The following is a 27536-nucleotide window of genomic DNA, read 5'->3' as shown; positions in this document are numbered from 1 at the left end:
GTCTTTGAGAATCTTAACAGCAACTGTGTCTTCTGTCTCCAGCCTTTGACCGCTCTACCAAAGCAGCCTTTACTGATAAACAGAATAGCTGGAAGTGCTGCTGAACAGAACTTCACCTGCCTCAAGCTCAGGTGCTGGTAGAGTAACTGTGAGGAAAGACAGTGAACATGGAGAGGAAATATGTGAAGTTCAGATGTTCTGTCTGTGAGGGTCATACAGAGATAAATGTTCACTCAAACACGATCAATGTTTGGGTTTCTGGTGCCATAATCCTGGTCCATTGCCTACAGACCCTACATTTACATGCAAGTATCTCTTTATAGAGATTAGTCAGCACTTGCCTAGAGATTCATGGTCTCCAGAGGATGAATCATAATAACGTTAGCAATCTCTTGACCTTTCCCATGGCACCACCATGAGGAGGCTCAAGGTACAGCTGTAAATAAGTATAACCTCAGCATGGAGCATGGAGCTGAATGCCATAACCACTCTCTTTTAAAGACTGATTATTTTAAAAGAGTACAAACTGTTCTCCTGCTGCTCGCACTGTAGCAGGATATGTGTATGTAAAAACTACTATAATGAGTGGTTAATTGTCAGTTTGGGACAGCAGGAAACTCCTCAGACAGGTTCCTGCAGTGTCTCTCAGCACTCTTAAGTAGAGGATTCCATTTTCCTTCAATTAAGCTTGCGTCTAACATTTATGTGACATTTTATTAAAGCTGTGAAGTGTTGTAATGAGGGGTCACAGACTCTGACTTAACTCCCCTCCCACTCCTCCCTGAGGGGGAGTCCTTATTTACTTTGAACAGCTGCTTAATGAACTTCAGTTACTCTGTGAAAGAGGACTGGATTAGAAACTGATTCACAGTTTGATGGATCTCAAGCTCTGCAGGTTCTCTGCCAGCTGATGTCAGATCAAACTTTACTTACGTTAAACTTACTTAACACTGTCCACATGGTTATAAGTGGAGTTATGATCATATAACAAATATTTTATACTGTATATTGCTAGCATATCATTGTTTTGCCCGTTGGCATATTCATGGTGTGTCAGCATTCATCTAAACATACAGCTCATAGGTATCCTGTTCCTTCCTGCAGAAAAGGTACTGTTGGTTTTATGAAAGTTCTGTTTGCTTTTTGCAAAACAAGAGAATTCAATATGAATCAAATGATCTGCTGTAGTGACAGTACAGGACAAATCATTGTCATGTACAGTAAACCTGTCTGGATCACTCCCATGTATTCCTGTGCACTGATGGATTGTAAGCAGCAGCTGCAGTCGGCTCACATAACAGCTCTCTGCTGGTTTGTAGCAGCATTTATTCCCTCTGTAGGTCCTTATGAGAGCTGATCCTGCTCTCAGGTCACCAACATGTGTAGCTGTTGTATGAACTGTAATGATGTTTTTAAGAGGTGTTGTGTGGAAGAAGAACAGTCTGCTAACTAACCCGCTATAGTGGATTTACAATGTCATTTTCATTTTAAAGTATACATCACAAAGGCAAAGAAAGCTGCAGATGAAACAGGCCTCCATCCTGCAGGTCTTTCTGATTTAAATTAAAGATGATTTTACATGTCAGGGTCCAGCTTTACAAACTGATATCAAACTGATATTTTATAAATGAATGCATCTAATAAACAAAAGACTAACCAGTTCAATGCAAAAATTAATCCCAAGAAGGAAACAAAAAACGGAATAATGTTGCTTTATATATAACCATCACTTTGATATGTTCAAACTGTCGAAAACTACAATATTTTGTGAAAACATTGTAGGTGTGGAACACTTTAACAAAACACACAAATCTACTCAGTATTTTTAAAGAAACCCTTTCATGAATCACTGTGAACCTGAATAACTTTTTGTGGAAGCATAACTTACATTGTTACAAGGTGGCCCACCAATACAAAAAGGTGAAACATTTGAAATAATGAGAAAAACATTTCACATCAAAACATGATACTGATCCATTTTTTCATTTCTGGCATGGCAGTAGTACATTGTCGTTGCTTTGGTTGAAAGTTGTTCAGCTACAAAACTATCTGTTTCTGTATCTGTAGAAAACGCTGTTAGAAAACATAGACTGAGTCAGAACATAAGCTTTATTTTTCTACATGTCAATATTCACAGTCAGTTTCACACAGTAACAAAAAACAACAATGCAATCTAAAACACAGAAATTCAGACTGCTGCTAAAACATGTGACAAGATAAATAAGAAAACTGTTAAAAAGTGACGCTTGGTGTGAAATAAAAATGTAATATTTCAATACAAAGTGAGAACAGTTCAAGTGTGATCAGTTGGTGGGTTCAGGCCTGTGACAGATCCACCTGAAACGACAAACATCACACGTTAGAGATATTAACTGACTTTGTCTGGTCTATCAAAGAAAAGATATATGTATTTTCTTCATGCAACTTTCCCTTTCACTGATTATCTGTTTACAACAAAGGCTTTTTTCAGGCCAAGGACCCCCTACTGTTGGATATTAACCTGGACCTACAATAACCTGTAGCACCTATAGTGCTAGTTCACTTGATTGCACAAATTCATTGATAACAATGTTGTCTACATTATTATTTGATTATTATGGTTATTATTATTTCCAAAAACATTTTAATTAACAAATAAGATCAAACCATGATTTGGTGGCCCCACCTGCAGACCCACATGTTAAACATACAGTGTTTAAGAGGTAAATTGACCAGTTGAAGTGGTAAATAACTTGATCTGGTTGGTTTTCAGCAGCCTGACTTCGTGATTTCCCTTTATTATTTTTGGATTTTCATACTAAGGCCAGTCTTATAATTCCTGTGGAAGTTCCTGTGGAATCAATGGTATGATCATATCATGTTATTTAAATTCTGTTATTTGTTGTCCAAATTGATTTCACTAAACTCATTATGTTATGATGATACGGAATATTTCTTTAGTCCTTTAGACCACCTTCACTGTGTTTAAAGTTCCATAAACTTCTGGAAATGTGAACAGCACTTTATGTTTTTCAGCTTCTCTGTTCTCTTCCCAGCAGCTCTCTGTGCCATCAGTCTTATCAAACAACAGTGAAGAAGTCAAACTATTTATAACCTGACAGGGAGTCGAGGAATTCACAGAGTGACAGAGGCTGTCGTCTGATGACAGCAGGCGATCACACTGAGGGGGTCTAATGACTTTTGAAGGCCAAATTATGTCTGTGATGCTTTCACTCAAGCAAAACAAAATTCCTTCAAACCTCAAACAGATTTGTCAGTGACAGACCCGTGGGGAGTCTTACCCTTTTTAAGGATTTGATGCTGCTCCCACGGATTGCTGCCATCAGGTCGTCTCGGCCCGACCTCTGTGGTGGTGGCAGGTGTGACGGTTCGTCTCGTCTCTTCTGCAGAGACGGCTTCAAGGCATTCTTCAGGTCTTTGAGAATATCTGCACTTTCCTTTTCATTGGCACCATTCTTGAGCTTCTTTGACTTTGGTTTCCTTTGGTTTGACTGACTCTTCGGGCTGTTTGAGCCTTCGTGCTGTTTAACCATTTCTGCAATCTTCCTTGTCGATGGGTCTAGAGATGGAGGAGGAGGAGGAGGAGGAGGGTTTCTGTTCCGATTTTCAGTCTTAGAAGGTGAAGGCTTCTTTGTGGGTTTATTTTCTGCAGAACCCTGTCCTGATACCTCTGGAGAACTCTGTTCTGCTTTCTGTTGGAGCCTTCTCTGTCTTTGTTGGTCCTGGTTGCGTGTCAGGATGCTGGTTGCTGTCATTCTTGGACCTGGGAGGTCAAACTGATAACCAAGCTTAAGCAGAGTGGTGTTTTCCCTCAACAGCTTGACCATCTCCATCTCCACCTTTCCCCCACAGATGTGCCTCTGATTGTGGAAGCGAAGTTCCACCAGTGTCCGGTTGTGCTGCAGTGCCGCCAGCAGAGCCAGGATGCCCTGACCAGACACAAAGTTAGACTCGATGTTCAGGTTTCTGATGAACTGGTTCTCATGGAGCATCTTGGAGATGGCGAAGGCCACGCGGTCATCAGCATGTGTGTTTGCGAGGCTGAAAATGTGGACGTGAGTGTTTGTGCACAGGGCCTCGGCAAAACGAAGCAAGGTTTCCTGAGAGATGTCTTCAATGTTGTTGAGGTTGACTTCGCACATCGTGGGATCATCACACAGGATCTGCTCCAGAGTTTTGTCAATGACTGTTGGGTTTCCGCTCGGTCTGTCAGGCGTTGTGTTCAGGTTTTGGTCTGTCGTTTCAGTCCTCCTTGATTCAGTTCTCAAACTTTTTGACAGACCATTTTTCTGAGGACATTTATTCCTGATTGGTGCCTCCTTTTTACACTCATCTTTCTTTTCCACCTCAGCTTTCTTGACGGCATTTTTGCTGGAGACACTCTGCACTTTCTTCCCCTTTTGTGAAATCTTCTTCTTGACACTGTCCACAGACTTCCCAGCGTCACTAGAGGTCACTGTCACTTGCTCCCCTCTGCTCTTATCTGGGCGTCCCTCCTGCACACAATAACAGGACAGAAAATCAGGTCGTACCCTGACATTCTCCAGCCTCTGACTTTTAATTAAGAACCCTCTCCAACACTGGCAGACATCATTAAAGCTGGCATTTCTCAGATAGTATTTATTTTTGGACTGCTTTCCAGCAACACGTTTACATAAACTGGTGACACTTTCCACATCATTATATATACTGTAGCAGTGGATTTATTATTGGCTTTAATCATACATATGAAATTATAGTTGACCACAAAATGACCATAGACTTATTCAAACTGTATTCTTCAGTGATTTACACTACCACAAAGTTCGAGGACTTGAAAGAAATGAAGAATTATTACAACTTTTAAAAGAATAAATGCAACAGAAGCCGAGCTATTCTGACTTTTAGTCCCAAGTATGGGTCAGACTCCAAAGACACAAAAGCGCCAATTTCCCACAATGCGAATGGATCTTCCATCAGACTGTCTTTCTGTTATACATTTAAAGTTTTCAAGCCTAAACTAAGATAACCTTAATGACATCACTATGACACTATCAGATTTATTTATTTCCTCCAGAGGGACAGCAGATCAACAGCTGTTTTCACAAGCTCAGTAGTGATAATAAAAGTAAACTGAATTGTTGGAGTGCTCCCTTAATCCCAAACTGAAACTGAACCTGTTTTCAGAATTTTTCAAAAGTGCAATCAGGGCGTTGATGTAGATGAGTCTTATTTTGTCAAAGTGAGACTGCTTAGTCTCGTCACTGAAATCAGAAAAATATGGAAATAGAGTTCCTGTTGCATTTATTTGTCTGTGTTGCTATTCCAAAGTTTATTTGCAGAGTAATTTAGCACTAAATCCACTTTTTTGAGTTAGTAAATTATATGTTAGGCACTTTATTCATTAATTCTGATCCCAGTCTATGAGACATAGTACTGGGTGTTTAGTACAACAGCATCTGTTTATATTTCATCCACAGAAAATCCAGTAACAATGTCAAACTCTCACTGTGACTTTGTTTTGTACTTCAAACACCAACAAAGTACAAATCAGCATCACATTCGCTCTGATGTAGTAGTAGTAGTAGTTATAGGGAAAAGGTTGCTCTTTATAGTTACAGTCATTGATTTTTTTGGCCATTTGGGGGCAGCAAAAGGAGTTCAAAAGAAAACCCCAAACAAACTATTGTATTGACTGTATAAATGAGTTACCTTGAGTGACCCCTTTCAAATTGCGTGCAGTTGTTTAATGATAAATAAGAAAATGTTGATTATTGATGATGACAGTTACTTGCTGCAATCAGAAAATTCATCACATTCAACATTTAATCAATGTTTGTTCGATCAAAGTTACAGAACATTGTGAGGCGATGCATGTGCCGTTTTGAAACTCTGCTTGGTGCTGTACTCATGAACTTGACCAGTTTCAGATAAGGTTTATTTCTGAATAATCAAATCCATAAGATGGATGTTGTTAAAATGTTCTTGTGAATGTAACTTCTAAAGTCCTTCAAGGAACTTGTTGCCAAACTGTATTACATCATCAGAATAATTTATTTTCAAAAGACCTGATGGATAATATTAGCGATAATTAGCAGGGATCTCAAGTATATTCTCTCTGCAGTTATGATCCGTTAAGTATGTTAGAAAACATCTTCTCTCACCTGTCCGGTGTTGGACTCCATCCTCTCCTCCTCCAGCAGCTTCTTGTTCTCGTCCTCCCAGTATTTCAGCAAAGCATCCCTGTCGAAGGTCCCCGTTGGGGTTTTGGCAGTCTGGTCTTTCTGCCTCAGGCCGATGGGGATGTTGTCGTCGAGGTTGGCCAGCTCCCTCTCCAGCTCCTGGAGCTCCTCAGAGGACAGAGTGGCCAGCAGCTCATCTTCGTCCACCTCTTCGTACTTTTTCAACTCCTTACGGTACCCAAAGGTACTCATGGTTCTGTGCTTGTTTTAGGATTCTCTTTACACTCAAATTTCTAATTTTATCTTTAGCACTTATATCTCTAAATTTTCTAAGTTATTCTCACTTTCCTGCTTTAATCTCCTTTTGTTCATTGACTTGTCCTCCATCAGATTTTTCAGATCTGGGATGCTGTGGACGACTGGTGGCAAGTGTGTGGAGAGTGCTCATTCATCTACTGGTCCCAGCTGCCACAAGAGCCTGACAGGGAGAAAGGGGAGGGCCACCATGCCTCTGATGGTCCTGTCTTTTTTTAGGGTGTTGGGTGGGGGTCAATGAGATAGGCTTACTGCAGGAATGTGAGCCCTCTGAGTGGCCTGTGCTGAGAGCTCATCAGCGACTCGTGCCTCAAAAGAAACGAAGGGTACAAAACGCCATGGGGAGACATCAGAGATGAAGCTCTGCATGTTATGCAATGCGTTAAGACACAGAAATACACCATGGTTGTGGTGTTGTCAGGAAAACACTTGCTTTCCCTGAGGATGGTGGGATTATGTACAGTAGAGCTCTGGCTGGCACTGAGAAGGACTGATGCTGTTTACACCAGAACACAACCATGTCAAGTCAGGACAGATTGAAACAGAAACAAAGCAGTGACTGGTTTTCATCTTCACACTCATATCATGTTTTTAACGTTCCGCTGTGTCAATCGAGAAAGGTTAACACCGCTGATAAAAACGCACACGACAGAAAGCAATCTGACCTAAAAAAAGATGGAAATCTGAGCGATTCTATGAGCAGCTGAAGATTGTGTGATGTGAGTGAAAGCCTCAGAACATCTACTAAATAGATGTTGAGTTGAGATTGTTGTAAGATAAGATTTAAGGTTTAAGAATGAACTCAACAACACAATTACATTAGATATATAAAAGTATAATCCAATCACGCTATAACAATGTGGAAGTGGCATGACAGGAATCCAATGTAAAATAATAAAAATAAAAATACCAATCACATCATAAAAGAACATAGTGAGTTAATAGAAAGAGAAAAGACCAAGCAGTAAACACTGCACAGAAAAGAGAAAACAGAAAGCCGACCACATGGTCACAAACTAAAAGGTCAAAGCGGTAGTTTGAATGATCCTAAATTTAATTAAATGTAGCATAAATGAGGAAGAAATATATATTTTTAGGTTTTGAATGTTACTGTTGAAGACAATAGTTTATCTGACGACTTGTTAATGATGTTAACAGACCTCAGATAGTAACCTGTTTTTATTAGTGATAGAAATGATGGACACAACGACAAAAATAAAACCTAGATTGTAATTCATTTTCTTTTATAATCAGCAGCACTCTGTTCTGATTTAGCAAAAATGACAACCTGTTGCATGAACACAAACTAAACATTATAATCTTCACAGTGCGGCTGTTTGTTTACTGCTGGGCTGTCGCAGTGAATCCTATCATGATGACAGTAACAGTTGTATGGATGTGTACTCTAAGGTTTGTTGTTTGGTTGCCAAGACAACCATCAGACCTCAGCATGCAGCCATCACTATGCTCTAACAAGCTGCTTGTCAGTCAGTCGAGTCATGTTACATGTGTCAAGTAAAAAGAATGAGTGACACAACAGCCCTCTCATCCTTAATCTGCTGTAAATTTGACCTTTGACCTGCATTATTAGTGATTGGTGTCAGTCATCAGTGCAGTCCAACAAGTTCAGTTACAAAACCAGAGACCAAAAATAAAAACAGTGGTGTCTAAATGTTTAACCCATTAAATACAAAATCAGATATTCTCTCTTGTGTAATATTTTTCAAATCATCCATCGATTTCTACAGAAATGCAGAAAGATAATCCATCATGGTCGACTGTTTAGATAACTTTTTGTTAACCTTTTATGTTTTTTTTCTCTGGGACACTTGACACTTTATAATTTCAGCTAAGAAAAGTGTTTTTCACTGCATGTTCTACCAAAAAGAAACTACTGATTTTGTTCCCTTCTAGGTCATTGTAACTGATTATAATTATAGTACATGCATAATAGCTTGTTCTGCAGCCTTCAAGTTGCCAAAAATTCCAACTAATGCTGCTTTAGCTGGTGTTCAATTTACACAAAAACAAAATCAGTTGTTCACAGAGCAGAAGTCCTCCATTATGCCTGCTGGGCTGTTTTGTCACTTTAAAATTCTCTGATATGTTACAGTGTATGTACTTTTATTGTTTCATTGTCTCACTTCTGTACATTAAAACACCTGCTGGCCACAGCTACCTCAGATCTGACCCCTCAGACGTGACTTTCAGCTGATGTCAACAGTTTGGAGGTTGTTCAAAACAATGTGACCTCTTCCTGTTATCAAGTTCTCTCGGGTGACCTGCCAGAATGTGGAGCCACGTTGTTGTTGTTTTTGTTTCTGTAGGTCAGGAGGTTAAAATTAGAGATGATCTGTTTTCACAGTCTGTCAGCCAGAGGAAGCAACTCACACCTCCTCGTTGTATTCATTGTCAGTGCATGTTGTTGTTGTTGTCCAATGAAACTGGAAACTGCCGCCGCTAAAGCTTGTTCAGCTGCAGAACCTCTAATGGCCACTAGATGGAGGGAAAAATCAATGTCAGTCGATCACTTTGGTCCGACCTGAAATCTCTGGCCAGCTGTTGGATGGATAGCCATAAATTGTGGCTGTCACATTTATGGTTATGAGTTTGAAGCTGAATGACTTTTCATGTTAAACCACCTGCAGGTCAAATGATCACTTATCCAGTGAGATATTTTCACATCTAACACGTGGACTCGCCCAAACTTGTGTATAGACATCCATGATTCCAAGGGAATATATCAAAAATACATAAATGCAAAATAATAAAGAAATAAAATTGAATAAAATACAGTATGATTTCATTTACAACTGTTAGAAATGTGGCATCAGAAACTTATTTCGGAATACGAATACATCTCAAATAGTAGCTTTATTTACCTCCACTGTAAGAAAACTAGACCTTTATTTGAAACATGAGACAAGCCTTTATTTCCAATTTCCCCTGTTTAACAAGTATTTCTAACCATCAAGACATCTCCCCAATTTGCTCTTGTTTGAATTTGGTGCTGATACAACAATGTTCAAACCTTCTAGTTGATAAAACTTCCAGATGAACTCGGGATACCTCAGAGAGTAAGGAAGGAAGTTGTGGTTAAATGTAAAGTGAAGAAAACTTGCATCACATCAGGTAGATTTTCATCAGCAGTGATGGCTGTTTAACAATGAAGACAACTCCCTTGATGCCATGCTACTTCATCATATGACATCATTGAACTATGTCGTTTGTTTTAATGAGAGACACACTTGTAGCAGAAATGAATACTGTGCATTTACATTTTTCTATCACTGATAAGCTACTATCAACGATGAATAAATTATTGGAGTACCTTTTAAATGTCAGAGGTGTAATGTGGAACATCAGTGCAGAAAGTTTTACTTTTATCCTCAGACATTATTTAGATATTCGCTTTAATCTGAGAATTATGACAGTATCTAAGAGCCCTGCCTGATTGTGGTTGTGTAATAGTCAAAACAGCTAAGAGGCTTCTTCCTCTTCAGTCACAGAAATCACTTACAGATATTTTATGGTTATTTTGTGCAGCAGCAGGGGCAATAACGATCTCAGTGAATGCATTCATTCATCAAACTGAAGATTTTGAACTTAAATTAAAGATAAAAGTAAAAAATCTTTCACTTTAATAAAAATCCCAAATAATGTGCTAACACACAGTATCTTGTCTTTTGAGCGGATGGCGAACTTTCCCTAACTAACCCTAACTTTCTGAGAAAATTCACCTGGAAGAAAGGAACATATAAGACAGACCGTGGGGCAGTGGTGCTCGTCAGCCTCCTGTGGCCAAAATGAGAATTACAGCAACAAACACACAAATTGTCATATTAGTCAGAAGACAGGGGAGATCATTTAGGTCACACATAGAAAATGTATCAGCAGAATTGTTTTTCTCACTTTCTTTTGATGGTTTCTGTAAATGTGAATAATTCTAAATGAGTCTGTTATTTGATTTGAACTTTTGTTTAATGTGATGTTCCACCACTTTGTTTTTATATACAGTGCATATACAACACATCATTGCTTTTAGCAGTATACAAAGAAACAGCACAAGTTAATTAAACAGTTTTATATTAAGTGTTACAATACGTGCAACTGTGACATGGGAACGTCACTGCCAGCTTAACTTCGCAAACAGATCTTATACTTCATATTTGCTTAAGGTGTTTAATGACCAGCCACAATAAATTCTATTTTTTTTTTTAAGTTGTGTGCAGCACCTCCATTTCATTTGTTCATTGCATTGTGAATAGTACTAAAATAAAACTAAAAAAGACAACTGTATTTAGTATGTGTGGTGTCTGGTTAAAGTACACTTATTCTGGTACCTTTCCAGTGTGAACATTTTATACTGAAGACCTGCTTAGAATGAATGTGTAGTCTGGATTTAGGATCTGCCACTTGTCTTGTTTGGCTGTTTCTACTCAATGTACATAGTTACTCTTACCCTGTAAGTATCTTGCTAAATTTGTCTTATTTCGTAAATGTAATTCTTAAATATTTTACATATATATAAATACCAGTCCTGTTACATAAACCACAAGAGGCAAATAAATACAGTAATTCCTGACATTTAAGACTCAGTAGATAAGATAGAAGTCCTCCTCTCCTCAGTTCTCCCCACAGATGATTCTGCTGTACAGGTCGTTCTCTTTGAACAGCAGGTAGTCCTTCAGCCTGTTGGGCAGCTGGACCAACATCAGATCACTGCAGTTTAGGTGTTTCCTGATCACCACTCTGCTCAGGTGAGACAGAGAGCGAGGGTTACCTGGATCACAGAGAACAGTTTTCAACATGTCAAGTCCTGTCAATAAAGCATAAATAGCAGGTATGTGTCTGGGATCTGATGTGTGACTCTTTAATGTGATTGTTTAAAGCACACAGTTAACTCACATAAGGTCCAGCGAATGTGAGGCCACTCCTTGTGTTTCTCCAGGATTTTTGTCAGTTTGCCACAGATAGAAACCTGACCGACATAATCAAGAAGGATCGACACGATTCGGCCCACCAGGTTCACCAGCCAGGAGACGCTGACAAAATCACAAAACTTGACAAAACAACAGATGTAGGTGTAGTGAAACAACTGTTGTACATCAGAGCAGTAAGATTAATTTAAATCATGTCATAATTATATCTATTTGACAAATACAAAGAACTCACAGGAACTTTTTCCTCCTGTTCTGAGTAATCAGACTGAATTAGGTCCTCCCAGTCATCGTCATGGTTACAACAGAAAGACTTCTCAGCGTTGTAGCCGTTGTTGAGCAGCAGCCTCAGCATCACCTCATCTTTCAGACAATACTGCAGAGCAGTGGGAAACACTGTGTCGTTCACCACTGTGAAGTAACAGTTCACATTTGCTTTGGCTGCCAGCAGCAGCTTCACAATCTCGTAGCGTCCTGACCTGACCGCCACCAGAAGGCAGCGCAGTGGGTCCAGGTCAGGGTTGGCTCCCGACTTTAGCAGAATCTCAGTACAGGTTGCGTCGCCATTGGATACAGCAAAGTAGAGCGGGCTTCTCCTCATGTCTCCATAATTATCTGAGATGTGAGGATCTAACAATGAGTTGACATTAAAACCTTTCTGCAGCAGAAGCTCCAGGCAATGGACGTGGCCTCCATCAGCAGCAGAGTGGACGGGGCTGTGGCCGGATAGCCGCAGGGCCCGTCTAGTTGTGATCGGGATCAAAATCCTCAAAGCTCTGATGGAGAAAAGGTGTAGAACTGAATCATCAGAAACTAAAGCCTGACAGTCTTTACATGTGACTTCAAGTACCTTACTTGGAGAATATTGATCAAACCTGACCTGTCTGTCCATTGAACTTTCAGGAACATAAAAGACTTCATTTCAGGGGATGATTTTAGAGAATTCAGAGTTTCCTGGTTATGCTGATGAGTGCCAGATACTGTCATGTACTATGATGCCGTGTCTCTATTTTAATAAGTAAGCTCCTCAGGTTCCATGAACAAGTTTGAATACTTGTGACACCCAGTGCTTTCTTTTTTGAATGATGCCACATTTAAATCAGAGACACTAAACACTCCCTGATCCGGAACTATTGGAAAGTGTCTGAACAGGTGAAACAGGTGCGTAGCGTCAACCTACTCACAGGTAGTGTCCTTCATATGCGGCATGGTGGATGGGCAGCTGGGAGCTCAGGTTGCGGATGTTGGGATTTGCTCCATGCTGCAGCAGGATGTCGATGCAGTCTGGATTTCCTGAACCTGCAGCGTCGTACAGGACGCTGTCACCATTTGGTGCCTGGGCATTTACATCAGCACCTTCATGTCAAAGCAGAACATATTGGGCTTAATAGAGGCTAGAAATCTCTGTAAAGTTGCATTCAGTGATAAAGTCTTTTATGCATTGTTATAAGAATATTAAAATGTGTGGTATTATCAGTTCACCATGTTTGATGAGGAGCTCCAGGACTTCAGGGTGGCTGTACTCTGCAGCGATGCCCAGAGGAGTCACTCCATGCTGGTCTGTCTCTGAAACCAAACCTCCGTTCTGCAACAGGAGCTCCATGACATGAACACAGCCTGCCCTGGAGGCCTCGTGCATGGCTGTCCACTTCTTCTGACACACCTGCTTCACCCGAGCTCCTCCAGCTATTAGACTGGAGACCATCTGATAAGATCTGGCTCTGACTGCTGCAGGGAGGACACAAGAGGACGAGGAACTTGCATCACGTCTGCTTTGAAGGACAGAATAAACCACACAGTGCTCAAGAAGCAGTGTTCTGACCTAAAAGCAGAGGGGATTCGTTCTTGCTGTTGGTGGTGTGAGGAGAAGCTCCATGATCCAGGAGCATCTTCACATTTTCCAGCAGACCAGCTTTCACCGCTAGAGTCAGGAAGGTCTCACCCTCCGAAGTCTTTTCCTCCAGAGTCAGACGGAAAGACGCTGAAGCACAAAAGTTAAACATTATTTCACTGATTTCAGTTCTAAAAGGACTTTACCAATCACGCTCCATAAACAAGTTGTTTAAAGCACGATGAAGACACACGATGCACATGCTGTCCTTATCATAGTCTGTAAACAGCAGCCTGCTCTTTTTACTTAACTTGAAATAAAAAGTTTGGACCTCTTACCCACCATACAGCACCATTTCCAGGACAGGGACCAAAGGCTGGACCACCGCCCTGTGCAGAGGATACCAGCCACACTCATCCACCTGGCTGAAGGCTACAGGGAATTCACAGAGCTCCTGCAGTGCCAACATGTCGCCTGCAGGGACAGTTTCAGCCAGTTTGTTTTTCTTCTCATCAAAGACTAGATTTCCCTGGTTGATGATTAATTGACATTCAAACTGTGTCCAAGACTCCGCTTTTTACCTTGTTTAATGGCCTCCACAAGCTTTAGAGCTTCAGTCCTGAGCATACAAACAGGATGATACAGTTAAATCACATAAAAATACAAACATTTAAATGCATGGTGAAGGTGTTTCATGTTGCTGCACCTTTCTGATCCTGTTAGTTGCCCTCTCTGACACGACTCCTGAATGCTCATCTGAACGTCGTAGTCCAGAAGTTCATCTTCATCCATTTCATCAGCTGCATCCATTCTTCTGACATCATACAAAGTCACAACTTCACAAAACTTACGGCTCAAGCAATGTGCTAAAATAAATCTCAAACTAAAAACCTTTGGGTTTGAAATCTGTTAATTGCTACAGAAAGTTCTGCATATTTTTGCCTCTCTCAGTGGTAGTGAATCCACTGAAATAAACCGTTGTCCATCTGAAATTTTGCTTTAATAGAAGCAGGTCTGACATGACATTAACATTTAGCAGTGCTCAGAGTGTAGAAGGTCTGACATGACATTAACATTTAGCAGTGCTCAGAGTGTAGAAATACTCTGTTAGTACTGCATTTAAAAGTATACTGAAAATTCCAAAAGTAAAAGTACTCTTTATGCAGAAAAGCCCATTTTAGAAATATATATTATATTATTGTATTATTATCATTAATCAATTTATGTCAAGGACCAGTTTGTCAGATTTAGTGACAGTTTAGTTTAGTGTAGTTGCATACATGCATTATAAAAACTAGTTACTGGACACCAAGATGGCGCCTATTCAGTCCAATGAGAATTGCTTGCCTGGTATATGCCAAGAAATTGTTCTAGTGTCTGGATTTACTTGCATAGTCATTGTTGTTTGTTGATAATATTTTGTATTAATAATTTAAATCTAAAAGTGAAGTAAAAAGTAGAACATTTCCCTCTGAAATAGAAGTATGAAGTATAGGAAGATAGATAAGAGATTAGAATAAAGAAGTATAAAATGAAATGTAAAATGGAATTACTCAAGTAAAGTGCAAGTTTCTCAAAAGTGTACTAAAGTACAGTACTGAAGCTAATGCACTTATTTATCTTCCACCACTGGCATTTAGTATGGCCATTAGACACACATTCAACAGATCAGAGATCAGATTTAATTTTATTTTCTATTTCAGTAACCTGATTTTTTTTTTGTTGAGCTCGTAATTGTTTCCGACCGGCTCTATTTTCAGAACACTTTGACCCCTGACCTCCTTACTGTTAGATAGAACATTTGTGACCGCAGCAGCCCAGTGAATAAATCAACTATACATTGTTCTGCATGTTAGAACTTGGAAGACACACCTGAAATACAATAACACCTATAATTTCAATAATTCTCACCTGAAAAATGTGTCAGTGTTGGAGTCTTAGAACGAAGCGGCAGCCGCACAGTGTTTGTTTCATAGCTGAAACGCCCAACACCCCCCCTCCCACCCCTCTGGACCCTCCCGAATGTCACACAAACACACACACACACACTTCACCGTGCTATTTATAGGTGTCACCTGTTCCAGTGTATTTAACATGCAGGCCTTTCCACAGCACCTAATGGAGTGTAATGTCACTCTGCACACATTTTCCCCAGTTAATGACAAACAATAATGAGCCGGACTGTTGTATGAATATTTATTAAGTCATTATGATTCATCATACAGTGACAACGTTTTAACTACAGAGGAGATCCATCCTCTGTGAGACAACAAACCGATGAGAACCTGTTGAAATAATGAAGAGGTTTGAGGAGTGAAATGGCTCACGGCTTCTTAACCTTTTCTCCATCTGCTGCAGATTTACAGCTCTGACCTTTGACCTCTTTGATTATCATGTTGATGGACATATTGAGAATAATGTCAATTTGAGCAGTTTTAAACATGTGGTCTTTCCATATTTTTATCGTTTTACTGTAAAATATTACTACTCAATAACAAACTATTAATTTGGGGAAGTGTTTTTTTTTATCATCCAGGCAGTTCATGATCATGAATGAACAATATTTGGTACATTTGACAATACAGCTGTAGGAAAAGTGCAATAAGCTAAATAAACTGGATCTTCAATTTTCTGTCAGAGTCATAACCTCTGTCATCAATATACTATAATACAGGCATCAGGTGAAGGATGATTATTATCTTCAGGATTCCTGGTCAGAGGGTCAAATTTATCTTCCGAGGACTATGAATATTCACAGAAAATGTCACTAAATCTGTTGTTGTTGTAGTTGTTCAAATATCTTGCAAACATGTGGACTGATTATTATTAATTAACACCACCCATAGACCTCAAAAAGGTCAAAATGCCACAGTGTGAAAGAAAAAAAAAACAGGGATGTGCCTGGAAAATGTTTTTTCTGTAAAAACACAGAGCCTGTCCTTCAGTCATACATTGTTCAGAAACAAAATATTCAAACGATTATAAAAAATAGAATAATAAAGTTCATTTCTGCAGTTTCGTGCTTCTCAAAATCAGAGATTGCAAAGATTTAAATATAGTTACATCCTTTAAAAAACAGATCCACATACGTATGTTCAAATGATGCGTTCAGAGTCCTGGCTGTAGAGGTCAAGCTCCTGGTACTGTATGAAGCTCTTCAGTCTGGGAGGGAAAATTTGCGAGTTCATTATTTCAGGTTTGTTGAGTCTCTTCAGGGTCAGACACCTCCTGATCACCAGTCTGCAGAGGTGTCTGAGGGAGCGAGGACTGCCTGGAGAGCAAGGTTCAGAAAATAATTTGATCAAACACAGGTCTGAGAGAATTAAACTATACAGAGTAGAGACTAGAGGAAAAAATAACAGACTTAAAACCTGCAGTGTTGCTAGGGCCCCCATAGAGGCAACAGTGTTCATTACAGCAACAAAAGTGTTGGACAGAACAAACCACATAATGATGATCTATTCTCAGTCCGACCGGCATTGAAGCTAAAATATAAAGTTTGTCCTGATGGTGGAGCTAAAGGAGAGATCAGAGAGTTATTCAACTCTAAAAGATTTATCATCTGGAGAGCAAGAATATGATGAGAAAGTACCCAGTAGATTTACATACTTAACTAGAGAAGAGGTCAAGAGATCACTAAAACCAGAGGAGCAACTTTAAAGTAGTTGTGATCAATGTTTTTAAGATGACAATGTGAAAGGGGTTAGTGGTAGTCATAAACCTACAGAGCTTTATAGTGAGTTTCAGCTTTCATCGCTCTCATAGCCTCGTTTAGCAGCTGTGCAAAAGATCTGTATAAACCATTGACAGCATATAATTAATGTATAAATCTGTATTATTTCTAATGGCCACTAGCGGGTGACTCCACTGGCTGCAAAAAATCTGCCCTTTGGAAACTTGACCTTTCTTCTCACTTGATTTATTACCACAGTAAACAGTTTTTAAGATTCTGTTACTGCATTGCCTGTTCGCTACTCAAATTTTTTCCGAATCATATTTTAGTTACTGTTTAGCTCTAATACGAGACTATTTGTGAGCAGGCAGGTCACCATGTTTTCCTGCTTGAAAACTGAGTCAAACTAAGCAAAAATACTTCAGAAGCAGCAGCTATTCATTAACTGATAGCGTGACTTTGCATAACTAAGGATTTTCCTGAAGAAAACTGTTAGTGGAGGTGGTGATTGTGACTTAGTAACTTTTCCCATCTAAAAAAAACTTGTTTTTCGTTTTTCCTGACATTGTGACATGTTCTGTCCCAATCCTGACAAATCTTGTCCTATGATCACTCTGTAAATACATGGCCTTTATATGATGTAGCTGGAAGCTTAATTTCATTTAATTTCTTCAGAAGTTAGTGGAGTGAAGTTAGCTCCTTGTTTCCAGCTTGGTAACTGTCATAAAATTATGGATAAACTCACTGAGGATGTTGCATATTTCAGGCCACTCCGTCTGCTTCTCCAGGATGAGTCTGAGTTTGGAGCAGATGCGAACGTGGCTTACATAGTCCAGCAGGATCCGGACCACACTCCCGGACAGATCCATGATGCAGCAGAGGCTCATGAACTCACAGAACTGGAGAAAGGATGGACATCGAGAAGGTTATTAATATTCTTTTAAAACAGATTTGTAAGGAACAAAATGTAAACTTTTAGCTAAATAAATGTACAGATTATTCTGATGTTTCTCTCCTTTTGTTTGCCTAAAATTTCGCTTTTTTTATGTCTTATTTAAGAAGAAGCTTCCACCTCCACATCTTTGTCGGTAATCAAAATAATAAAAACAGAATCTACCAGAACCACTAAAGTTTTAGATATTCTGTTTAATACACATGATCTTCCCATAACTCAGCTGAAGTTTCTCATTCACTTTGACAGGTCAGTGGATTTAATCACACATCTATAACATCTAGTTGTTTTCTCTGTTGAGAAGTTTAAATGATCTGATAATATCTTTAGTGATGGTGCATGCAGTTATCATTAATAGATTGAAAAGAAAAAAAATGTCCTAGTTGACCTTGTGGCTACTCGTAAACTAAACCAGGTGGCAAAGTTCTCTATATAAGTGAGGATCCACAGAGTTTTGTCATCTGTCTGTGTGTGTGGACTGAGGATCAACCCAACCCAACCCATCAGCTATTATCTCACAACGTTTTCGCAAAGTTTTAGCATATTACTGGCTATTTAGTGCAATTGCCATTATCCAGAAAACATAACAGACATCCAAAAGTTCCTCTGCAGTCCATTTAGCAAATTGGTGTTTGATAGTGACGAGAAAGACACGTTTCTGCTAATCTCCATATACAGATATCTGCGTATGAATGCAGATGAATTTTCAAATGTGTTCCACCTCTTTTGCTTTTACTTTCGCCACAGACTGTTACAACTTTACCTACAGATTTTGCATTCATATGCATAAATCTGTTTATAGAGATTATCCCAAGCCCAAACTGTGCATGTGGACTGAAAGCACACATGTAGACATGTCTACTTAGACCAAATATAGCATAAACAGACCCTGTCTGAGTTTATTTTGGACTCAGGAGCCCAGGAGCAGTAACTTCCTGGAGTCTCTGGTGGTTGCCCAGCAACTGTTCAGAGCTTAGAAATAGTCCGGCTGTATGAAACTTGTTGTTGTTACACTTGAGAGCTAGAGCTGTTGCACTTTACAGAGGCTGGCAGCATAAAATAAAGTATATAAAGGTATTTCCCAAAATATAATAAACTATTTGAAAAAGGTAACAGCTGTCACTCACTGGAATTTTTCCCTCCACCTCATCTGCAGCATCAGTAGCGTTGTCATGGTGACACTGAAAGCACATCTCCACCTTGTAGCCGTTGTTAAGCAGCAGCCTCATCATGACCTCGTCCTTCAGGCAGTACTGCAGAGCTGTGGGAAACACTGTATCGATCACCACTGTGAAGTAACAGTTCACATCTGCTTTGGCCGCCAGCAGGAGCTTCACGATCTCATAGTGCCCCGACCTGACCGCCACAAGGAGGCAGCACAGTGGGTCCAGGTCCGTCTTCGCCCCAGCTGCCAGCAGGAGTTTAGTGCACTCCTCGTCCCCGTTGGACACTGCAAAGTACAAAGCACTTTTCCTCATGTCCCGGTAGTTTTCTGAGTTCCTGGTGTTCATGCGGTAGTTAACGTCAAAGCCATGGGCCAACAGGAGCTCCAGGCAGGAGCTCTGGCCTCCATCTGCCGCAGAGTGGACCGGGCTCTGACCCGCCTCTTTAATTGATTTCTTGTTGGTCAGCGGTATCAGCATCTTCAGAGCACTGTGGGAAAAGAAAACAAGGATCCAAAGATTAGTCAAAGGCAAGGTCAGTTGATTTCAATGAAAACTGGCACAATCTGCAGATTTGTTCTCAGGGTGAAGTAATTCTATGTGAATTTTTCACAATGAGTTAAATTTTGGTGAAATGTGATTAGCGAATTTGTGCTGCTGACCAATAGCAAGTGGTCTTAGTAGTTCCAACCTTTGACAGAACAGACAGAACTGAAGAATCCAAATCCAAATCTACTTGTATTCAACTTCCTATAACAGAATATAAACTGTTCCTCAAAAGGGGAGAATGGTATGCAGACAGGAGACGATGGTAAAAATACAGCTGTGTGAACATGTGTGGGTAGTGACTAAGCTAAGAAGCTGGCTTTAAGAGTCACAGCTTATTCAGAACACTAAGTTTGAAGTTTTTTTAAATTCTAAATGATTTCATAATCATCATAAAAATGGGTTTATGGAAACATGGCTACTGTCTCACAAGACTTTAGCACCGCTTATTTTATGAGGATGAATTTGACTTCCTGGTGTGACCCCTACAAGCTGCAGTGCTCATTACAGCTGACAGCCTGACAGTGTTGGACAGGAGGAGCTCACTCATAGTGTCCAGCATATGCTGCCTTGTGGATGGGCAGGTGCCCAATCATGCTGGGCAGATTGGGGTCAGCTCCATTGTCCAGCAGCAGCTGAATGCAGGCGGTGTTTCCTGATCCAGCCGCGTCCAGCAGAATGCTTTCACCGTTACAGGCCTGAGAGTTCACTCTGCTACCTGAGCAAAGAGAGGGAAGTCAGAATGAGTCAAACGCCTTTGTCAAGCAATAATTTCATTTAATGTATTGCACTATAATACAAATTCACAGTCTCTAAACCTTCAGACTGACCACAGTTCACTAGAATCTCAGTGACGTGAAAGTGTCCGTGCTCTGCAGCCACAGACAGCGGCGTCACTCCCAACACGTCCTTGTGGTTTACCCGGCCGCCGTTCCTCAGAAGCATCATCAAGATGTCCACGTTGCCGACCTTGGCTGCCTCGTGCATCGCCGTCCACTTCTTACGGCAAACCTGCTCCACCCACGCGCCATTAGCGACCAGTGTGGATGTCATCTCGTAAGAGTTGGCTCTCACCGCTGAAATGGATAAAATGTGTCTTCATAACCAGTAAATTACGTTCATTGTTTGAGTCAGGAAACTTTGCTTACTTTTTTAAAAGCTGCACTTGTCAATATTTTGTATTAACAACCAATCTGATGACCAATCTTTACTCCACCCTCAGGGCAAACTCTACAAATTGACCCCACTTGTCGTAAAGATTGGTAAAGATCTTCAAATAGCAAAGATTTTTTTTTTTCATTTTTCATTCCTAATGACAAACACTTGCTTCATTAGACCATTAAGTCTTGTTAATCACAACTTTAACACTCTACAGTGTTACCGAGCAGCAGCGGCGATTCATTTTTGCTGTTGGTGTTGTGAGGCGAGGCTCCGTACTGCAGCAGACTCTTCACATTCTGTACCAGTCCTGCTTTAACTGCCAGTGTCAGAGGCGTCTCTCCTCCCACGACTGTCCTCTCCTCCAGGCTGAGTCCCTGAGCTGCCACTGCCACAAACACAAACACAGGTCATCGTACACATTCCCAGATTTCATATTGGGGCTTCTGTGCTAACCTGGCAGGCAGACGAGGCCATAAACCTTACTGCTGCTGTCTGACCTCCAAACCGATTTAGTGGTGGGTTGACGTCACACTTTATTTTAGAGAACTGTTGGCATTAGCTATCATCAGCTACAAGGTATCATCTTTTCTCAGGCATCAAGTTTCTTGTGTTTTTTTAGCATTTCAGGCAGCTATTATTTAGATGATGCCATTGGTTCTGTCAACTCCCCTGCATTGCAAACTGATGTGTCCTGATGCTTTGCTTCTGGTGTCAGCTGTTTAGCAGGTTTAGAGATTTAAAATCTATGCAAACTGGATGTTTAATAAAGTTACCTCATAAGGTCTACCCTACAAAGATGAGTGTGAGAGTGGCGCACAAAATGCTGTACCTTCATTACACTTGCACTAATCCATTTATGGATTTGCACATATATGGAGCATTTTAGCCTGTTTTTGCTTCTAGTCTTTCTCCAGCTTTTTTCATCAAGCAAGCTTTGATAAACCAACTGCTGTGCACTTCTGCTGTTTTGGTGCCCCCAAGTGGCCAAATAAATGCTGCTGTAAGAAAAATGGTTGCAACTTTTGGGTTTCTGAAGTTTCTGAATAATTAACATTCAACGAGAGGTTTTTAGAAAACTGTTATGGTGGCTCTGGCTGCTGCCATCTTGGCAGTAATACTCCACTACCTCCCCGTGAATGGGTAAAGACATGTAGCATGGGTGGAGCTGATACGAGCTGAATAAAGCCTCAAACAAGCTGACCCTGTAACAGTACCCACTTGACCAAAACTGTTTGTGTAGCAGGTTGTAAACATGTTGTGAAGTTGGATGTTTTAATATGGGGGCTTATGGAAATTGACATGTTCTGTAACCAGCCTCAAATGGCCGTCTAAGAAAATGCCGTTTTTGCCAATTCTGTTAGCCACTTCAAAGGGGAATCTATTAAGGATACAGTTTCTGAGGGATTCAAATGAAAATAAAAAGTGTGACGAGACAACCCATCCATCCATCCATCCATCCATCCATCCATCCATCCATTATCTGTAACTATTTATCCTCATCAGGGTCTGGAGCCTATCCCAGCTGCCTTTGGGCAAGAGGCAGGGTACACCCTTGATAAGTCGACAGCATATCGCAGGGCACATAGAGACAAACAACCATTCACACTCACATTCACACATACAGTCAATTTAGAGTCACAAGACAACGCTACAGTTTTTGTTTCTTTCTCTAACTTTTAATAGAGATAATAAAATGATTTGAAAAACAAAGAACAAATCGACTCACATCTCAAGACAGTCTCCAGAACCTCCAGGACTGGCTGGGATGCAGCTCGATGAATAGGAAGCCAGCCACGACTGTCCGACTCCCTGAAGGCAAAGGTGTGCCTCAGCATCTCTCTGAGAACCCAGATGTCACCTGGTCACCACAGCAACAAGACAAAAGCCCAAGGTATTAGAAAGGAAGAGAGGAAAGATAAGAAAGATCCAGGATTCACTGGAGATGTGTTCTGTACTTTTCCCAAAAGTCAACAGTTCCTCCTCTTCTACCTTTTTCCTCTCTCATACTACAGGTCTCTCCAACCACTCTGTTTATTTATCTCAGTTTGTCTGTCGGTCTGCCAACCTCCTGGTGCCTGGCAGTCCTCAACTACAGCTGCTTGCCTTGTGACTTTCAGAGGAGAGCCAACAGACCAGAAACAAACACAATGCTTCGTAATGTTGAAGGCATTTCCAGCCAACGTGATATCCAACCTACCTTGCTCGATGGCAGCTAGGACTCTCAGATTTTCATCCGTCACTGGTGCTAAACTAACAGCCAGGGGTAGAGGAAGCACAGGCAGTCAGCAGGAGCTCATAAAATTATTAAAGGTTGTTTGGAGGAGGGTGATGTTTGGATGTAGCTTCCATACCTTGCTGCAGACTTCAGAAAGGCATCCTGGCAGGAGTCTTGAATACTGAGCTGGATGATGTAGTCATTGAGCTCCTCTTCTTCATACTCTTCATAAGTGTTCATCACTCTGCAGGGATGAGACACAGGGTTCTGGGCAAAACTGGTGCTTTTGAATTTCACATAGAACATAGCTACAAATCTCATGTGCTTAAAATTACATTAGTTTATCTTTTGGCCACTTGGTGGCAGCAGAGCTGAAAACAAAACAAAAGACATTTTTATGAACTTATGAAGTAGTTGTTGCCAACATTTTAGCAACCAGCTGTCTACTTCCACATCCAGCAGATACAGAGCAGCGTGATCTGTCTCCGCCAACTCCCGAGAAAAATATCTGGTTTTGTAGCTGCTAACTGTTAAACTTTTCTTCACCAGCTTTCAGTGTTGGAGTACTTGAGGTCAACCTTGGACTCACACTTTACATTTAGTCATTTATCTGACACTTTTATTCAAAGTGACTTTCAGAGAAGGGAGCAATCAAGGTATAGTGTAATAAGAAAGTGTTAATGCAGCAATAAGTGCTCTCAAGAACACTTTTTAAAGGTCTCATCTCCGAATTGATCACATTTTTACTCACCCTGGATTTTATTTCGAGACCAGTCAAGACCACAATATCACTACATTGCAAGTGCATTGTTTGATTTATCTGTTAACTGTGATTTGATTCGCCCTCCTTAAAACACACTTCCCCAAGGAGGTAAATGTGGAAGACAGTAGAAGCTGGAGCTTTCTGGGAAGAATTATCAGCCAAATCTTGTGTAATAAAATTTGTCTTCCTAAAGAGTTCATCTGCAGCCTCCAAAAGAAAACACAGTAGAATTTTAAACCCTGCAGTGCAAAGCTTACTAAAATGGTCTCACTCAAAGAGATTTGGCGAATATTAGCTACATATTAGTAGGCTATACAGTATAACGTTTGGTCTTGATTTTGACTTGGTCTCAGTTTAGGTGGTCTACACAACACTGCCAGCTAGTCTCTAACTGTGTCTGTCTGCTGTTTGTTGCACAGTAAGTTTGTCAGAGTCTGAACCAGATGGTAAATGTGCCATTAAGAGAAAACAATAGAAGCTAATAAGGCTTAAAAACATTAGGTGGACTTTTGACAGACTATTTTCTTCATTTCTCCATCGTTTCACAACATTATTGATTCACAGTCCAAAACCTCTGATACAGTACCAAAGCATATGTTCCTTTTCTGCCTTTAATGTCTTTTGTCTAAAGTTGATTCTTTGCCACATGATCTTATCCTTTTGTAGTGTAACATAAACACCACATAATGTCAATGTTACTTTGTTAAATGACAGAAATGTGATGGCAATTATTTATTAAACCACATACTAATACTGAAAAACAGCCTCAGTCAGAACTAACAGAAACAACAATCAGTGACAACAACCCAACATATTATTGGCTTGAAAATGACCATGGAGTTGAAAGACATCTTTTTGAATGGTATAAACAAAGACATGAAAAAAATGGCAACACTTCATATTCCAGATCTGTCTGAATAGTTTCCCTGGAACTCTTTGGCAGATTGGTGCTAATAATAGAAACGACTGTGTTAATTTGATACAATTCCACATACTGAATTCCTGAGTTAGTTGCTAATGTAACCTTTTAGTCAGAGCACAGGAGCTAGGCTGAGGCATGCAAATATGAGAAATCTGTCCAAAAGCAACAGTTTAACATATATAAATAATACAGTTAAATTTTCGCTTTAATTAGTACCAAATTACATTGTTCTTTCCCGGAAACTGTTCAAAAATCACAGCATTACCTCTTACATAATTATTCTAATATACTTAACTTTTGTTTGGTTATTTAAGAATCCAGATTCACAAAAAATCAGGAAAACATAAAATACATGCCAGTGCAAAAACAGTCGGTAACAGTAATGACATGACAACAAAACATGTAGCATAGATTGCAGAGGTGTTCATGTTATTGTGTCCATCCTCCGAGACAGAAAAAAAAAGAAAAAAAGACTCCAGTTAAACTGACCTCCTTCAAGCAACAAAAAATCCTAATTCGGACCAAACGTCTGGTCAGAAATCTTCTGTAAAGTCAAATACAGGCACGTCTCTGCAGATGAACCTAAAATTTCTCACCTGTGAGGTATTCTAACAGCTCGTGCTGACGGGTAACTCTTCACTAACAACAGGGTGTCTATATATTTAGGTTTGACAGCCCTGTCTGACACAGTGAGGGGTGTGTGGTCAACACCTGGCCTACTGCTTTTAAATAGAGCCGGGTTATGTGCGCTTTCGTGTGAGCTAAGCTGTGTCTTTGTCATGTTTGGCGGGAATCCCACATTCAGAATCCTACAAGCCTCTGGGGCTTAGGACGTGGACTCATGCAGCCAATAAGTTCACTGCATTGTTTCATGGAAGGCAAAATCAAACAAGTCTATTTTTTCCACAGCTACTTTGTCTAGGAAATATGAGATGAAGGCTGTCTCGTACACTGTTGGGTGTGTTAAAGCCAGAGCTGCAGGAAAACTTGGCAAACAGGTGACAGAAGCGCAGCCAGAATCCAGAATTTAAATCCTCCTTTATGAGCAAACAGTTTTGTAATTGTTTCCTGTTGTGATATTAATGCTCTGATTTTCATTTCTGCCATTTTATTGACTTTTAATGACTTTCAACAGGGTGATTTGAGTTGTTTCTGGCTTTTCTCTGCCTTCCCCCCTAATTTTATTACTTCTGTTGAGTCAAGCATTATTACTATTACTATTTTGTTTTTATTTTTTTGTGTTGTGATTTTTTGGCTGATCTCTTCCCTTGTGTGGCCTTCCAGGTGTCCATAGTGGGGATGAGGTCATACTGCTCAGGTCAGGTGTTATAGTCTACATGTATCAGAAATGTTGTCATCAATAAATCAATCATGAATTGTATAGACTATCATTTTGCTGTTGATCCTATGCCATGTCAATTTTTACTTCTACTACTATCTTACCATCATATTTTAGCTAATCATGAATGCAAACATGCTCTATGTGCACGTCACTTTGTAACAGGCTGATAATGAAACAAAATATTACAGGAAATGCAAAATTACAGTTCAGTCATCTCATAGTTCATTTTCACATGTTTTGGATTCATTCATTTAATTTCTAACAAATATTTCAAAAATTACTCCACAAAGTACCACAGTACCACAAAAAGGTATTCATGTACCATAGTTTGGGAACCAGTGGTTTAGATGTTTTTATGCTTTATTTAATGAGATAAATGCTAAAATGGCAAATGGCCCATTGTATCACACAAGAAAACATCTAATTGTAAACCATTAAAGAGTAAATAACAAAATGAACTGGACCAGGAACACATACTGTACTGTGAAAAGCAGCTAAAGCTAAAATGTTATTATAAAGTAGCAGAAAATAGAAGCACTTGCCCACTGTGCTATGTACTTAGTGTACCTTTTTATCGTGTTGTTTTGTAACATACAGTATCCCATTACATCACATTCCTTCCCAGATCAAAATGTTATCTGGATCTATTAGATGGTCAGGTGCCAGTGTGTGTTTTAGGTGTGTCATTGTGATCTAGAAAGAGTGCTAACAGGATAAGTGAACGCCCCAATGGATAAATGAATACCTAGGTGTGTGTGACAGGTTTACACTGTCCTCCCTGTTCTCCTCTGCTGCAGGCTGTGTGATCTCTGAGGAGCCAACAGATGTCGAGCAGCAGATTAGTGGAGCTTTACAGACAGGGGCCACTACGTCGCCTTCTCTGGCCCACAGACCGAAATAGCGATGTACAGCTCACCATAAAGCTTTAATACTGTCACTGTACAAAGAGGGAGGCTATAAAATGACTAAAATAAGACTTGTTCTCATCCACACACTAACACAACCAGCTTTAAAAGTTTTCACCTGTCCAAACTTAAGCCCTCTGTGTATTTGCAGTTGCTGGTACTGCATGACTGAGTGAGTATACATTTCTGCATCCTCAGTACAGTAAAAAATTACAGCTACTTTTAACACTACTAATAACATTTCTACTACTATTGTTTTACTTGTGCACAATACTTGTCTTATAACATGTGAATCAACTGTTAGTACAACTTCTGGTAATGTGCTCCCTCAAGATAACCTCAAGGAATATTTTAAAGTTTTGAAATATTTCTTTGGTGATGAATGAATAAAAGCACACAACTGAAGATATAGAAAATTATTTGATGCAGGCCAAGCAACGAATGACCCCTCTGTCTGTGGCACCTTGTAGTTTCAATAAACAGTTTGAGGGTTGGGGATTTTCATTAAGGGCAAAAATAATGTACTTACGTACTTCTTAATTGAATGCATGAATCATGATGATTTTGTATGTACTTTATTTATTATGTATTTATTAAATTTTGTTAATTCAACAAACAACAAGCAACGTTACATAAAACAAAAAAGA

General features: G+C 39.9%; 3 protein-coding genes across 5 annotated transcripts; all 3 read right to left on the bottom strand.

Annotated features, from left to right (window-relative positions):
• Positions 1-2100: 2100 nt before the first annotated feature.
• lmod2a (leiomodin 2 (cardiac) a) lies at positions 2101-6585 on the bottom strand. The gene is made up of 3 exons (XM_010742194.3): positions 6144-6585; positions 3282-4496; positions 2101-2337 (listed from the first exon to the last, which is right to left on the bottom strand). The coding sequence occupies exons 1-3, from the start codon at positions 6411-6413 to the stop codon at positions 2317-2319; spliced, it is 1506 nt and encodes a 501-aa protein (XP_010740496.2). The 5' UTR covers positions 6414-6585; the 3' UTR covers positions 2101-2316.
• Positions 6586-10548: 3963 nt separating this feature from the next.
• On the bottom strand, positions 10549-15243 carry asb15a (ankyrin repeat and SOCS box containing 15a). 3 transcript variants are annotated; one of them, XM_027273005.1, is made up of 9 exons: positions 15159-15243; positions 13829-14061; positions 13590-13721; positions 13239-13397; positions 12899-13144; positions 12601-12772; positions 11652-12192; positions 11385-11538; positions 10549-11259 (listed from the first exon to the last, which is right to left on the bottom strand). In XM_027273005.1, exons 2-9 carry the CDS (start codon positions 13872-13874, stop codon positions 11102-11104), a joined length of 1608 nt encoding a protein of 535 aa, XP_027128806.1. In that variant the 5' UTR covers positions 13875-14061; positions 15159-15243; the 3' UTR covers positions 10549-11101. The 3 variants fall into 3 exon arrangements, with proteins under 3 accessions (XP_027128806.1, XP_027128807.1, XP_027128808.1); XM_027273006.1 differs by having other exon boundaries at positions 13829-14058; XM_027273007.1 differs by lacking the exons at positions 13829-14061; positions 15159-15243 and having other exon boundaries at positions 10551-11259; positions 13586-13656.
• A 249-nt stretch (positions 15244-15492) lies between these two features.
• LOC104927989 (ankyrin repeat and SOCS box protein 15) lies at positions 15493-23197 on the bottom strand. The gene is made up of 9 exons (XM_027273029.1): positions 23094-23197; positions 22940-22992; positions 22469-22600; positions 20963-21127; positions 20412-20657; positions 20128-20299; positions 19000-19525; positions 17666-17819; positions 15493-16518 (listed from the first exon to the last, which is right to left on the bottom strand). The coding sequence occupies exons 1-9, from the start codon at positions 23195-23197 to the stop codon at positions 16343-16345; spliced, it is 1728 nt and encodes a 575-aa protein (XP_027128830.1). The 3' UTR covers positions 15493-16342.
• Between the last annotated feature and the right edge of the window lie 4339 nt (positions 23198-27536).

The sequence above is a fragment of the Larimichthys crocea genome, chromosome XXI (assembly GCF_000972845.2).
Source record: "Larimichthys crocea isolate SSNF chromosome XXI, L_crocea_2.0, whole genome shotgun sequence".
Taxonomy (NCBI): domain Eukaryota; kingdom Metazoa; phylum Chordata; class Actinopteri; family Sciaenidae; genus Larimichthys; species Larimichthys crocea.
The sequence above is the reverse complement of the archived record's forward strand: the minus strand, read 5'-3'. Positions and strand labels throughout refer to the sequence as shown.